Source organism: Hippichthys cyanospilos, chromosome 2 (assembly GCF_059441005.1).
Source record: "Hippichthys cyanospilos isolate Australia breed blue-spotted pipefish chromosome 2, RoL_Hcya_1.0, whole genome shotgun sequence".
Taxonomy (NCBI): domain Eukaryota; kingdom Metazoa; phylum Chordata; class Actinopteri; order Syngnathiformes; family Syngnathidae; genus Hippichthys; species Hippichthys cyanospilos.
The window spans coordinates 24631778-24646985 of NC_142370.1; the positions used below are offsets into that span (position 1 = coordinate 24631778).

Consider the following 15208-nt stretch of genomic DNA (forward strand, 5'->3'; position numbering starts at 1 on the left):
TAATTCCCAGCCACGCATGGCGGAACACACATCTGTGCGGCCGTAGCGTGGAGGAAGCTGAGTTGTGCGGCTGCTCCCCGAAGCCGCCTCATCAACAGCCTTGGAATCCGGAACCTCTTTCTGGGGGGGGGGGGGGGGGGGGGGTCCGGTGGTCCGACAACCTCGCTCGGCGTGCGCGTGGTAGGGCGGCCAACCCGCGAGGCTGTTTGAGGTAACACAGGCGGCATGAGGGAGGCAAGGCCAACATAAACTGTGCCACTTCATCTGAAAACAATGGGGGACAGGACAGCGAGTGTGTTCTCATCCACATCTCCATTGTCTGCCCACCTCTTTCACTCCTCCTCCGAGCATGGAGCATAAGCGGGGTGAAAGAGGCAGGGGAGGGGAGAGCAAAGGGGTTGTTTTGGGGGGAGGGGGGCAGCGGGGCTCTGACTGTGTTTCTTTCTCCTCTGTCTGTGTGCGAATGCACAGACGGTTCACTAGTAATTTGATGTGTGTCCCTGGGGACATTTGATGGATTAAAGCTAAGCAGCTCCATTTCGCAGCACCACCTGATCTTCCACTGCCTGTGCCCCATATAAAGGCTGGCGTGATTGCTGATCTCAGCTAGTCTGACAGTGTCGCTCTCTCCCTCCTCTGCGCCTGCCTCCTTCTCTTCTCCTCCTCACTGGTCCTTTAAGCCGGCCGCATCACAGGAGCTATCCAGTGCTGAACGGGATCACTTTTCTTTCTTTCTTTTTCATTTTGTCCAGGGAAAGCTGGGGGAGCTGGAGTATACCGCACAGCATCGCCATTCGCCGCCGGTTACCATTTTATTTCTTTTTTTAAAAGAATCATCTCATGTGTTTGGCCACTGTTTTCACCGCAAGGATTACCATCAAGCTAGCTGTGCTCGTGGGCTCCTTCAGAAGCTTTTTCATTTTGCTCATGCGTTTTCCGCTGCACTGTGATATTATCCGCTGAAACATGCCCCGCTCTTTTTTGGTGAAGAAGATCAAACTTGATGATTTCTCTTCATCCAATGCGGCCACCAACAGTCACCATCAGCATCTGGACGACTCGTTCACTTTCGCGCGCTCCATCACAGACTCTGTGACCAGCCTCGGCGTCCGTCTGAGTGAGAATGGTGAGTTAACATGCCTCCAGTCTGCCCTGCTCCAGACACGGTCAAAGATGCGTAGACTGCCGGATGCAGCGCGCCCGACATTCGTTGGCACACTTGACGGCATCTCTTTGTTTTATTTTTTATTTTTTGCGTGCGGCGCACGACACTCGCTCGCATCACATCGGCAGTGTGTAAATTCGCTGGTATTTGCATCAATACCCTGAATAATCCTCCCAAGCACCCCGCCCCCACCCTGCTCCCAGACTTTTGTTTTTTGACTCCAAGTGAAGGACGGACACAATTCAGGTCACAGCCACGGATCAGCTTATGTAAATAGGGAACAAAACGTGCGTCTAATCATTTGTGTGTTTGTATGACTGCAACAGCCCGGCGGAGGCTGAATATCAAGCACAAGGTGATGTTGGTTGGCCATCATGCAAGCTAATGGATTGATGAACATGAGAGATGAGTACATTTGTCCTTAGCTGTTATTGTCCTTGAGTTCCCATCATGGTCCAATCCTCCCTTGCCCCCCTCATCTCCTCCAAATGGAGCATGTAGTCTCCCCACCCCCATCACTCCGCTACATCTTTCTCTTCCTTCCGGGCATTTGAAAACTAGCAGGGGTTAGAGTTTCAGCCATGTAGGCCCATTGCTGCCGCAAGAGACATCAACACACTGTAGAGTGCAGCCAGGGGGAAAGGGGGGGGAGCAAAAGGCTTTAGGGCAATCGCGGGGTCGACCACGTGACACGGGTTGTACAGGGAACGCGAAGAAAGACGCACGGGCGCGCTGTGGACAACGCTCAGATCGGACAGCCTGAACTGCACTCCACAGCGCCAAGAGTGACCTTCACTTTCGCAGTCTGCCTGAAGCTCAGTGCTTCCATTTTGCAGCCCCATTTATAGGACCGTATGTGCATCTTTGTTTTCATTCGTTCAGATATCGTCACAGGGGGGAGGCGTCACAGCCGTCAGCATTAAGATACTGCCAGAATGCCCACCTGTTATTGAACACAGCAGCTGAAAATGTCAGTGAATTTCTGATGGATCACCGTTAACAGTCTCTTTTTCCCCCCACAAACACTTTAAAGGGTGAATAGAGACGTACAACCTCCCAAACATTCTCTAGGTTGTACTTTTGTACTTTTTTCCCCTTTCCTTCATTACTATTACTTTAAGCAAAATATATATATATTTTCCTAATGTGAAGCCAAACAAAGTAGAAAGAGATTGATTACCAGAAAACGTCAGCATCAGCATTTCTGCTGTGCCGGGAGATTTTCTTCCCCCCTTTGTGGAGACATTTGACTTGAGTGTCTGTTGACAACAAAGAGGCCTGGCTGAGAGGGTCCATTAATTACATGCTTGCTTTGCATCTGAGGAATGAGTCGAGGAGGCTGTAAAGGCTGATACAGCCAGCGTGGGTCCTAAAGGATGAGCTCCGCGCCTGACCTTGAGTCATTGAAACAAGTAAATGAAAGGGGCCAAACCTCACATCAAACGAGAGCCATTTGAATGGCAATGTGTTCAAATGCTTGACTCGCATATTCAATATTTCAAAAGAACAGGGTAGCGTTATTCCGTTGACTTAGTTGCCTCCCAGACAAACAACCTCTGCGTGTGGGCCAAGCCTCGCAGTTGTGCACAGGCGTGGTGCTTCTGTGAACTTGGGTGTCATGGCTGTGGCTGTTTGGACAGGAAATCCTTTGCAGTGTAGACATTGTACTTCAAGAGCACTTGATCTGATTTCTGTGTGGTTTCTTGAAGACACTTGAGCATGCCGGTTGCATTAAACAGGTGACCCACAGACCGACATACGTCTCACGATGTCAGCACTCAGGCAAATTATCATTAAGCGCCATTGATCCTTCTCCCTGCCGTTTTTGTGCTCTCCGAACAATGCACTATTTTACGTGGGATAGCCTATCGATCGGTTCAGAACTTTGAATTCCATTAAAAAGCAATCAATAACCAATTTCCACTGCTCGCAGCGCACAGAGCATTGGAATGTTTCTCCGGGAAGAAATTCCGTCTCAAACGTTGGACTTAAAGAAGTAAAAAAGGTGTACTTCCCCTGAAGGTAAAATGCATTTTGAATGCTCCTGAGAGTCACAGCATGAGAATGCACTGAGCTCTTTGAGATGCTTTCTCGTTTGCCAGTAAGCCTTTTCAGCTTGTTGGCACCGAGTTGCTTCAGGAAGGAAATGAGCCACTTGAATGATGCCAAGGAAAATCTCTCTCCGTGCTCAGGCGTTATACCATCTCCTCCTGTGCTGCATCATTTTTAACCCTGTTTAACCCCTGCGGATGATTTGATGCTACTTGAAACGGGACGTCCAGGCTGCCACAAGCCGACACCGATCATAACAAATTGTCTGTCTTCCTGTTGCAGATAGCAAGAGTTTATGAGCATCTTTTCGCAACTAGATTGCTAAAAACACAGGTTCAGACTGTGCGCGCACGGTCGTCGGAGCCATCAATCGCCGATCGCACACCCCGTGTCGAGCAAATGAATGGCAACCGTACATGAGGCCAAACACCCTCATTTAAGATGGCCGCACCTTCAACTACTGGGGAAATTTTAATAAGCTATCCTCAGTGGGAAGTTGGCAGCTTCCTCAACGCAGCTGAGCTCATCAGGTTTTCCTGCATGACTGCACTATTGTGTGTACAACCTGTGGGATGTGGAAGAAATGCAATTATCTCTGTACGGCTCTTCCGGTCTTTCGTCCAACATGATAATCACGTAATCAGCGGCGGCATGTCACTTTGTCCTCATCCATCACAACCGCCGGCCAACTGTGTTTGCGTGCATCTCTTTGCTCAGGCTACATCCAGGATTACATCACGCCATCTGTATACCGGGGGGAGAAGAAGATGGAGCACAAGCTGGTGTCGGACCCGCTGTACACCCACGTCAGCAGCGGCGGCGAGTACTGCGACCCCGACCTGAAGCACCCCGACAGCCCCCAGTCCGGCATGACGGCCAGCGGCTTTTACAGCGGCGAATCCGAGGCCCTGGACGAGGGTTACACCATGGATGCCTTCTTCATCTCCGACGGGCGCTCCAGAAGGAAGGGGGATGGCGAGGCTCGCGAGGGGGGCTCCAGAAGCAGCAGCGCCAACGCCGGCCTGCAGGAGAGCGGCGCGGCCGGCGTCGCCCGCCACACCTGCAACGAGTGCGGCAAGACATACGCCACCTCCTCCAACCTCAGCAGACACAAGCAGACGCATCGCAGCCTGGACAGCAAGATGGCCCGCAAGTGTCCCACCTGCGGCAAAGTGTACGTCTCCATGCCGGCCTTGGCCATGCACATCCTCACCCACGACCTCAAGCACAAATGCGACGTGTGCAGCAAGGCCTTCAGCCGGCCATGGCTGCTCCAGGGTCACATGCGTTCCCACACGGGGGAGAAGCCCTTCGCTTGCGCCCACTGCGGCAAAGCCTTCGCCGACCGCTCAAACCTCCGCGCCCACATGCAAACACACTCTGCCTTCAAGCACTACAGATGCAAGCGCTGCAATAAGACCTTCGCCCTCAAGTCCTACCTGAACAAGCACTACGAGTCGGCTTGCTTCAAGGGCTCCACCGACGAAGACGACTCCGGATCAGACAACTGACGGGGTGGAGGATACAGAGGTTTGAACGCCCGTCCCCCACTCCCCCCTCGCAGGTTCGCCACCCCTGACCCCTGTTCACTCTGCTCTCCATGCCTTTTTTCTTCCCTTTTTTAGAAAGCAATATTTTCAAGGAGATTATGAAGAAGCTCTAACGGCAACGGCAAAGACCATTTCTGAAGATGCTGGATTTTTTTCCCCCTGCGCACAGTAGCTAATCGTCCACAGACAAATACAATCAAAAACCTTCCCCAAATAGAAACTGTAGATTATAGTTGTACACAGAAGCGACATGCGCTCACACTGAACACATACACTCCGGCATACACGCACACACAACTATATACGAGGCCTGGCATGTGAATTTTTATCAATGACTATACTAATATCAATAGTAATAATATTTAGATTCCTGATATTTTATAGCAAATAGTAGGGAAAAAAATAACAAAAAAAAACATAAAAAGGACAGTGTTCTTTGGCTTTTTTTAGAGACAAAATGACCTCTTGTATTTTTATGCTGCTTTTTATTTGCTAAGAATCGAATTCTTTTGCAACTGCCAACTTTTTATGATAATGTGAACTCTTAACAGTATTTGCAAAAAAAAAAAAAAAAAAGAGGGGGGATCATTTTAAAAGGTAAAAAGACAACCCCCTTTTCCAAACCAATGTTATTTTTGTATTTGATTTTTCTAAAATTTATTTTTTGCGCTCAACTATCCCTTGATCAAAAAAACCATCTTTGTAACTGTGGGTATTCCAAACATTTTAAAAGAAGACCTCCCGGATCACAGGCCACATGTGTTTCAATTCTGTCCGAGCTGCGCCATCGAAACGCGCAGCAGGCCTGCCTACCAGGTCCGATTAAGCGGGCGGCCATTTTAGGCATCCTGTGTCTATAGCAAAGAAAACACTCGTTCTTCCTCCAACCCGGTTGGTTGATGGTGCGCCTCTCATGTGACGTTTGAGGCTCTCCTTGTCCGCCAGTGTGACCGCGGGCTGACGCTTTACCAACTCGCACACCCTCAGTTACAAAGTGACTCTTTTATATGTCGCTCAAAGCTCTGTCCATTGTTTAGCTGAATCTAATTATCATGTAAATACTTTATTTATCTATTTATTTATTTTGGGGTATTTATTGAAGACTTAATTGCTATGTATTTATTTAATATTTATTCTTTCAAATAATGACCATTTGTTGAATTTGTAAGATGCTGCTGCTCTTCAAAGAAAGTGTTTATATGCATGAAAACTGTAGAGAGTCCATGGGACTTAGTTATTAAAGAGGAACAATGTATAGCATCGCTGCTAGCAGAGGTCCGGCTAGCCAGTGCCGAGCTACTTTGGTCTTTTATTTGAGGCAATAACCTTCCGGTCATGGCAACTGACGTGTACAGTAATCGCAGCTGTCCTGTTTTCACGCAATTTAGGGCAATAAAGAGACAACCATGAACTCCGAATGCCAAAATATTCACCATCTTGGCTCCAAAAGTCAGACGCTCCTCCTCAGGACGAGAGATTTCCCAGCCCCCCCGGCACAAAACAACTCAGGCAATAACTAACTCTTTGACACAGACGTGATGCTTGGTGTTGGATCCGATTAGAGTCGGGTTATGTAGGTGTGATCGTGTTACATCAAGGTTTCCAAGGTGCAAAAGCAATAATGATGTCGGCGCAGTGAGAGGCTGCTATCTTATATACTCAGTCTTGTGTTATTGTCTCTGTTGTTTTACAGTGCAAGCGTGTAAGAACAATGAGGGACTATGTTGAGGGACATTTATGATTTCAAACCATTCAACTGGCCACGCGGTGAACTACTTCCCAGTGTGAGGCATCCATGTAAAGTAACTAAGCGGCCGTAAGCAGGTCTCAGACGTTCTGAAGCTTGTTTGAGGGAAGCGGCACGCTCGAATGCACATCCAAGTCCCCCGTCATTTGTCCCCGACTACTCCCCCACACCCAATCAGCCATCTTCACCCCAACTGCCTCTAAACAGACCCGCAGAGGATGAGATGCGTTGAAGTGGGATTGGCGGAGGGCGGCCGAGTGTGGGAGGATAACAGGTGTTTGCAGACAGACTGCAGATAGGGAGTGTAATTGAGTTGGTGAGCAACCTCCAAGGGGAAGGTCAAGCACCAGCAGGCAAATGCACTGTCAGCTATTTGCATATTTCAAATGGATGAAACAAATTCAACACCCCCCACCCCAACACGCATATACACACAAAATGTGAAAAATATGAGGAAAAACGTGAGTTTCCGCTCTGTTTATCCATCCGCTTCATCCTGTCGACGGCTGTCTCAGCACCGCAGCTGAATCACTGCGTGAGAGCATCCAAACCACCTGTCTCCTATCTCCGCTCACAAAAAGCACCATTTGGCACATTGCTGAATTATTGAACTTTGAACCGTCGCACAAATCACCGCTTGTGTTGCGCTCTCATTACTCTTATGTTTTACAGTGGGGGAAAGATAAAATGTTTAGCAAAGCTGGCGACAGCAATTTAAAATGGAGGATACAGGGATCGAGAAGAAAAAAAAGAAAAGGTCACTCGCGGATGTGCGGCAGGTGGAACGCACTTGCGTTTACAAGCGGCAACAGATCAGATCACAGACTATAATTACTGAGGAGGCGGCTCAACTTGATTCTTCCCTTTCAAAGTGAGACCGAGTGCGGCATTGTTCCTCTTTGACAAATTTTGTACATAGAACTGTAAATACATCACAGCAATAATATGCATGTAGACATTTAATTGCCCTTTTCTACCCATGCTGTCTTATTTTTTTATTTATTTATGTAAAAACAAAACAGGTACCAATTACAATCCGGGTGGCCGCAAGAATCAGGGAGTGTCTTGGTTACCAGACTATTTGTAAGACAAGGCAAAAAACACTTCAGTGTATTCTCAAAGAATTGATCGCGTTCTGTTTTATTTAAGTGCCCAGCTTGGCTGTGGAACGAGAAGTGCCAAATAAATATGATTTCCATGACAAAAGCCTTTCAACATATGGTTGGCTGCTTGATACCTTCCATATGGCCCTCAAAGGAAAAAAAAAAAAACAGATTAAGATTTTCCACTTTTTTGTGCTCTCTCCCACACACCCTCTCTGTCTGCCTGTCTATCTGTCCGTCTCTCTCGCTCTATGTCTCTCTCTCTCTCTCTCTCTGTCTCGCTCGCTCTCTCTGTTTTCTTCTCCTTCTGAACACGAAGAAACTTAAGCCATGGTTGCTGAGGGATTTTTGATTTCTCTTGTTCTGCTACAATTTATGACAACAACAATAGCAATGATAACGTTAATAAAAAGAACAGCACAAGCAATCTGCAAGTCTGCTCTTATTTCTCTTGAATGCCATTTGCTTAAAAGGGTTAAAGACATACTGTGATTCACAAGATTCTGTCCTGGGACACTTTGCACACAACGTATCGCCCATCACATTTCACACAAATGTTAGAACATGAAATTGTTAGAAAAAAATGTTCATACCAAAAGGCGGAACTCCTAGTAAACATTATATCAGTCAGTAATTATGACAGTAATGCGACTTCATCTGGCGCGTCTTCTGTCATTGTTTGAGCGGTTTTAAGAGCTTTATTGTCAATTTAGTTTAAATGTCCACACTATGAGGCACAAAAATGCCAACAAGCTATTGTTTAACGCGGGTAGCAAGCTTTGAATAAGAGCTCCTGTGACGCCTGCATTATGAAAAGCTCAAGCATCTGTTTTAGGCTCTTCCCGGTCATTAAATTTTTAATGGAACATTGATTTTATGCTGCAACGACTCTTTCTGAGTGACTCCAGAGCTGGCGAAAAATATGGAACAAAATTAAAATGAATCATGACGGCAGACAGGGATTATTATTCTGGGGCTTTCCTTGATTGGGTTCTAGGGAATGTGAAATACTTGAAGCGTCCTTCAGTGTCCTCCGGCAGCTCAACTGCAGTGTAACAAGACAGCATGCTGAGCTGTGACAAGACGCATCGCTGCACATAATTCTATGTGGAAAATAAGCGAAGCTGTTAAACGGCAAACAAACACCAATAAATACATGCTGGCTCCTGCTCCCAAGCCAAGGGCCCGTGTTCGTGTTGGTTCAAATGCAGAAACAATAGGAAGTTGCTGATTTCAACTGCACAAAATGTCACCCGCCACATGTTGCTCCATATCAAATTTGATTATGCCAGTAAATAACTGCTATCGTTACGTAGTGACAGACTGTAAAATTGAGACTCAGGGAATCCAATTACATCAAATTTGCGTGAGCCATGTTCACCTGCACGGGAGTACCTACGAGCTCATCAGCGCCGTGAGACAAGCGAGGAGCCTGAGGCCCGGCAAGGACATCAACAAAAGCCGCTGCCGCACACGGGCGGAGCATATCGAGTCAATTATTGAAACCGACCTGCAAAATGGAGCGCGCCGCGTTTACTCTTCAAAGATATAGACTTGAAGATGCCATCGTTATTTGAGTGAAAATATGACTGGCTTCTGATGGATGGAGTGGGGTCGCTGTAGGGTTATGCCCAGCTCGAGTGCGCTCACGTAACATTGATACCTGATGCTGTTGTTCTGCCGAAACACACTGTATTCAAAAAGAAAGAGTAGTCTATACAATGCATTCTCTAATAATAAACAAGTAGACTGCAGTGGTTCTTAAATGAGGGTGGGTACTTCAGAGGGTACATGAGATTTTACCAAGGTTTCTGCAGCTATCGGCAAATCTAATTTACTGGTAATGCTTTTTAGTGCTGTGATATGAACAGCAAATTTTTCATTTCAAATAACAAATGAGGAAACGTATTGCTTAATTACCTTTTATTGATGCAATTTAGATAGGGGTTCTTGGTTTAAAAAAATATTTTACACTGGTTCGATCATTGAAAAAGATTATTCAGTAATTTTTCAGTGGCTTCATAAAACCTTCATACTTCTGCTAGAAAGCAAAAAAAAAAGTAAGTTAAATCCTATCAGAATAGCTAACATTTATTTGGGAACATTTATTTGTGAATGTTGGCAGGTATGTGCTACCGTCTATATAAAACGTTTGACTGTGATTTGAAAATATCCATCTTGGTCTCATTTTATTTTACTAAAAAAATAAATAAACCTGGTACTACAACTCTACAAATTATACACACACATGTAAAAGACTGGAAAGTAGCATTTTTGCCTTGCAGCTTGCGAGGCAAAATTTGAATTTTGCGCCTAATCAAAACACAGTGAATAACAAAACTGACTCTCAACCGCTGAGACAATGCCTAAAAGCATATCACTGACGTGAGAAGTAAGCAGTCGAGGCAACAGCTCAACTAGGCGCTACTTAAACCGCAGCAGCTTTACTTTAGCTAATATGAATATAGTGACTTATTGTGACAGTTCAACAGCACCAATCAACCATTGCCCAACCCGTTGTACTCGGTCCCGGTCTTGCATCACCGTAGGTAAATTTGTATGCCCTGCCCCTGCGACTTTAATTGGCATGCCGGTGTTCTAATTCGCTTTGTCACATACATAAAACATGTTTGAAATGTGCTCATAGACAAGTCGTTGCTGTTTGGTGCATTGAATAAATATTTCTAATAGATGTTTCAGATGTCCTCCTGTGTAGTGGTTACTCACTTCCCTGAGTCCACTGCCAACTGCAAGAGAGTACAGTATTGGCTTTCTTTTGCTTATCCACGCATCTATCTATTGTTAAATTCAAGCACTTTTTATTTCTTTTTTACAAAACCTTGTTCACGAAACTGATAATCAGCTGACTCAACAAACCTTGCGGTCCCACACTCTATATATATATATATATATATATATATATATATATATATATATATATATATATATATATATATATATATTTTATGGACACTCAAAATTTCCTAGCACCATTCCAAAAACAAAAACATGCATGATAGATACTGTCTCTTGGTCTCTCCAACTTGTTCTTAGGTGTATTTGAGAGTGTGAATGGTCATTTGTAAATATGTACCCTGCGATTGGCAAGCAATTAGTTCAGGGTTTCCCCTGCCCACTGCCCAATGACAGCTGGGATAGGCACCAGCAGACCTGTTACCCTTGTGAGGACAAGCAGTTAAGAACATGGATGGATGCGTGGTTTTCCATATTCATTTCTACTTACAACTGTGATTGACACACACACGGGACGGGACTTGCGTGAAAGTGGGACATAAGTCAACAATGGGGCTGAAGACATCTGACAGGACTCAGTATATACAAGGCTCAAAACTGAGACTAAATCTGGACATCTGGTCACCCTTAGAATGATTGGGAAGACACACCAGTTTCTAAGGTGTCCTAAGATTACCTCGGCACGCAAGCTTAAGAGCATATCAACGTGATTGAGCGATTGCGTACACTTTTCACAGACTGGCTGAAAACACATTAAAGTGGAGAGCATCCAAATTTCAACAGCAAAATGGCAGGTAAATTAATAGGTGTCAGAATTTTGCAAATAAAATCCAACTTGCTAAAGAGAACCGGAAGAGAAATAAGTTCCATTTACAGTGTACGTCAGCCAGGAAGAGCAGTCTATGTGGTTATGAGTATATTAATAAATGATAAAATACATAGGTGAGCAAATCAGTCAATTTTGCCAATCAGCCATTTGTCATTCACCAGCATCCGTCATTGCCAGTCCGTTATTATTTCAAGCCCACCAAATGAGTCATCAGTCTCCCACTATTATTCCACCCGTCCTTCCATCATCACTAATACAGTTCATTACAACTCTGCATCGCAGGTGTCCGCCTGTGACGAACTGAGAAGATCTATCTGTACTGACCTACTGTAGTTATTGACAATGCTTAGTCCTTCCGTTTTTCCGTCCCCCCTGTTATTCATCATTCGCCAGCAAAGCTGGTGTCTGCCAGAGAACTTGACAGAATTCCCACTTACGATAAAATATTGATATCAAAAATGTTTCTTTTCACAACAGTTGTGAGTTATAAGATGTCCATATACTGTATATAATGTATACTGAATACTTTAATTATTTTGCCACTTTCAGCAGTAACTTGTTAATATTTTGTATACATTAAATGAGATAGCCTCATTATTTTTCTTGCAAATGAAGTGGACCAAACTGGGACTTTCCACACTTTGGACAATTGAATTATATTTAATGAGGGCTCACAAATGATTGCATCAATTGGCTCACTTGCAACTGGTGCCATGTACTTCTTCCCAGAGGAGACAATCACAAGCATGCAATCCATGTAATTAGAACAACCATCATCACATCATTTAACACTCCTGAAAGTGGCCTCCTCCGACTTTGACCCTTTGCGTACACAGGACGCCATCTATTGGCGGAACTTCATCACTCGCTCCAGTTGGTTCATTGTACAGGAATCAAGGATGGATTCTTTTGAAAGGTGCAAACATGCAAATAATCCCCTGACAAGTATCTAGTTGGTGTTGCATGGATTCTGATTCCAAACTGCTCTTAGTAGCTATTTAAGGAGGGAACCGTTAGTGTTCATATTGCATCACGGGAGAGCTGCTCATTAAAAACCTCCATTCCTCAGTGCTTTATCAAATGCGACTGCCAAGCTCTTTAACTCACTGTTCTTGATGTTTGCGCTGTTTGTGGAAAACCCATCTGTTTCCCCGTTCCTCTGTTGGCAAAGGGTCCACCTCATCCGTATGCTTCACTTTTTGAAGTGGTGTAAAAATCCCATTTATATGCATCTAAGATGTCCGACTTGTCATCAGCACTCAGGCAAAAGTCAAAAGGGCCATGACTTAAATAGCATCCCTACCCATTCATCGAAATCAAAAAGAGAAACTGGATACTTTGAAAGAACACGGTTGAGCGTAGAACATTTGCTCAAACAATATGAACATTTTGAGGCAGTGGCATTGACTATTAATAACTTTCAAAAAACTTAAATCATCCCGCACAGATTGCTGTATTTCCAGACCACGGATACAATTTATTATTTCAACACTAACACCTCTTTAGCTCATGAAATAATAACCAACTTTGTTGTGAATTTCGGTATTGTTTTGCACCCTGTACCACCATGATGAACTGTCTTTAAAATATAGTGTGTAGCATGCATATGCATATATATATATATATATATATATATATATATATATATATATATATATATATATATATATATATATATATATATATATATATATATATATACTCACAACAAAACATGTTCAAAGCCAAAATTAAGTCAGACATTGTCTTTGCAATGCGTTCTACGTGGCCCCACAGTCTAAACGCAGCATGCCGATTAATATTGTGTTTGTGCAATTATGAATTAAGCACAATCTTCCACCCACTCCGATGGTCATCATTTTGTTCTGTACTGCCTCTTACTGTGCCCACAGGTTACTGTGAATTTACTTCAAGGCAAGTAAGATTTCAAGGCAAGATATAGCAGATATCCAATGAAGGAGATGTTGTAGTGAAGAAAATCCTTCCTTCCATGGGCAGGTAGGCAGTGAGGAGAGCTACAAAACAATCCTTCGTATTGAACAAATCATCCTTGCATTGCGCTACAGTGTCATCAACTTTTGCTAAGCACTGCTGTGATTTCAGTCATCAATTCTAAAGTTGGTGTATGACAACTGAAAATCATTGTCAGAGTGATGATCACTTTAAAAGCATGTCAGCATGTAAAGGGGGGGGGGGGGGGTGGTATGAACAAATATAGCTCATCTCTGGCAGGCAATTTTCTCCAGCTGCTTTGTGAGTATCCCGCGAGGACTGAAAATCTAATCTTAACAGCAAATCATTATGTGGGAAACGTTCATGTGACCTGCGGCTGCACCTGTGTGACTAACTCAATTGAAGTCATTGCGAGATGTTAGCAAGAAGGACGCATCGCCGCTTTGACAGCAGAGGGTCGAACAGAGTATAGGACTCAGAAGATTTACATGTCTATGTCCATTGACTGACAGGGTTTCTTCTTTTGCATGTGATATTGTTTATTTTGGCAAGGAAGGTGCATGATATGTTCTGACAGACATCGAAGCCATAGCCCGGATTTGACGCTGAATAAAGTAATGAATGCCGAGGGCTAAAATGTCACCTTGCATATTTACTATTCTACGTGCAAAGAGACAGCTGCACACCGTACAGTCTTTATGGTATGTACAGTATAACTTGTCTACACTGGTCTCAAATCACAGCTCTTTCGAAATGAACAAAGCTTTAGGATTTAACCAAAATGTTCACAAGATTGTGGGTATAGCTGTACCCATATGTTAAATCGTTTGCTCAGTTTCATACTACAAAGGTGTTTAATGTACAGATAGCGCGGCTAATAATTAGGACTATATATATATAGAGCTCCTTCATGTTGGAACTGATCCCCGAGTGACCAATTAATCGTCATAAAAGGCCTTATCAATTTAGATGAAAGTATGTGTAATCATTCAATTTAACGACCTGTCGCTTCTGTCCAAGAAATCACTTTCAATTGTCTCATTAGAAGAATGTGATGTGTTCGACTACAATGGTTTGGTTTCCGCAAGTCTTTTGATGATTTGCCTGTGCAAAGCTGCAAGCCCAGATGTCCTGTTTTTTGTAACCACAGCAACCTGCGCAGCTCTTTGAAATACTGCAAAAATAGAACAGTATAGTATGTTAAGCACTTTGAAGGAGTCTGCCTGTATCAATGCAACAATCTACACGACCTCATTAAAGGAGAAATTGCAGGAAGGAGGGCTTGTGGCATCTTTTTTTCCAGATTAATTGCTGGTGTGAATTTCAGAGGCAAAAAAAAAAAAAAATCACACTTTTATTGGATATATTTTTATCCCCTCACATATACTCATCGGGTTGCAGGTGAGTTGGAGCCCATTCCTGCTGACTTTGGACAACTAAAGGCAAATGTAGCTGAGGAATAGCCCATCCATCAATTTTCTAGAGCTGCTTATCCTCAAAAGGGTTGCAGGTGCCTATCCCAGCTGGCTTCGGGCAGGAGGCAGGGTACACCCTGAACTGGTTGCCAGCCAACTGCCGCGTACACAGAGACGAAGAACCTTTCACAAACCCAATCACACCTACGAACAATTTGGTATGTTCGATACACCTGTCACTCATGTGTTTTGGATGCCGTAGAGTCTGTATAGAACCCACATGGGCCCGGGGAGAACATGCAAACAGCACACAGGAAGGCCGGAGTGAGCTGAATTTGAACTCGGGCCCCTTAAACTGCGAGGCAGGCATGCTATTCACGGCGCCACCCGAATAGCTTAAAGCCAGGAGATTTAAAATACAGCCACTTCTTCCAATTACTACATGCTAAAATGCATGATTCGCACCGTCATCTTTTTGTTATTTGTGACTTGATATCACATGAATTTACATTCATGCAAACAGTTCCTTATGGGGTACAATATAAGGTAACGCTAATGTTTTACAATAAACATTCAAACCAAGTTAACTGGTGCTGCAGCCAACGACAGAAAAAATAATCTAGTAAAACTACCTGAAAAA

At 44.2% G+C, this 15208-nt stretch overlaps 1 protein-coding gene across 2 annotated transcripts; it reads left to right on the forward strand.

The window, feature by feature from the left end:
* The first annotated feature begins 491 nt into the window (after positions 1–491).
* On the forward strand, positions 492–8044 carry scrt2 (scratch family zinc finger 2). Of its 2 annotated transcripts, XM_088408389.1 has the most exons (3): positions 493–1126; positions 3935–4747; positions 4843–8044. In XM_088408389.1, exons 1-2 carry the CDS (start codon positions 967–969, stop codon positions 4726–4728), a joined length of 954 nt encoding a protein of 317 aa, XP_088264515.1. In that variant the 5' UTR covers positions 493–966; the 3' UTR covers positions 4729–4747; positions 4843–8044. The 2 variants fall into 2 exon arrangements, with proteins under 2 accessions (XP_088264517.1, XP_088264515.1); XM_088408391.1 differs by having other exon boundaries at positions 492–1045; positions 3896–8044.
* The last annotated feature ends 7164 nt before the right edge of the window (positions 8045–15208 follow it).

Coding starts and splice junctions, on each gene's coding strand:
- scrt2 (XM_088408389.1), top strand. CDS start 967: ATGCCCCGCTCTTTTTTGGTGAAGAAGATCAAACTTGATGATTTCTCT. Junction 1,127..3,934: donor CGTCCGTCTGAGTGAGAATG/GTGAGTTAACAT, acceptor CTCTTTGCTCAG/GCTACATCCAGGATTACATC.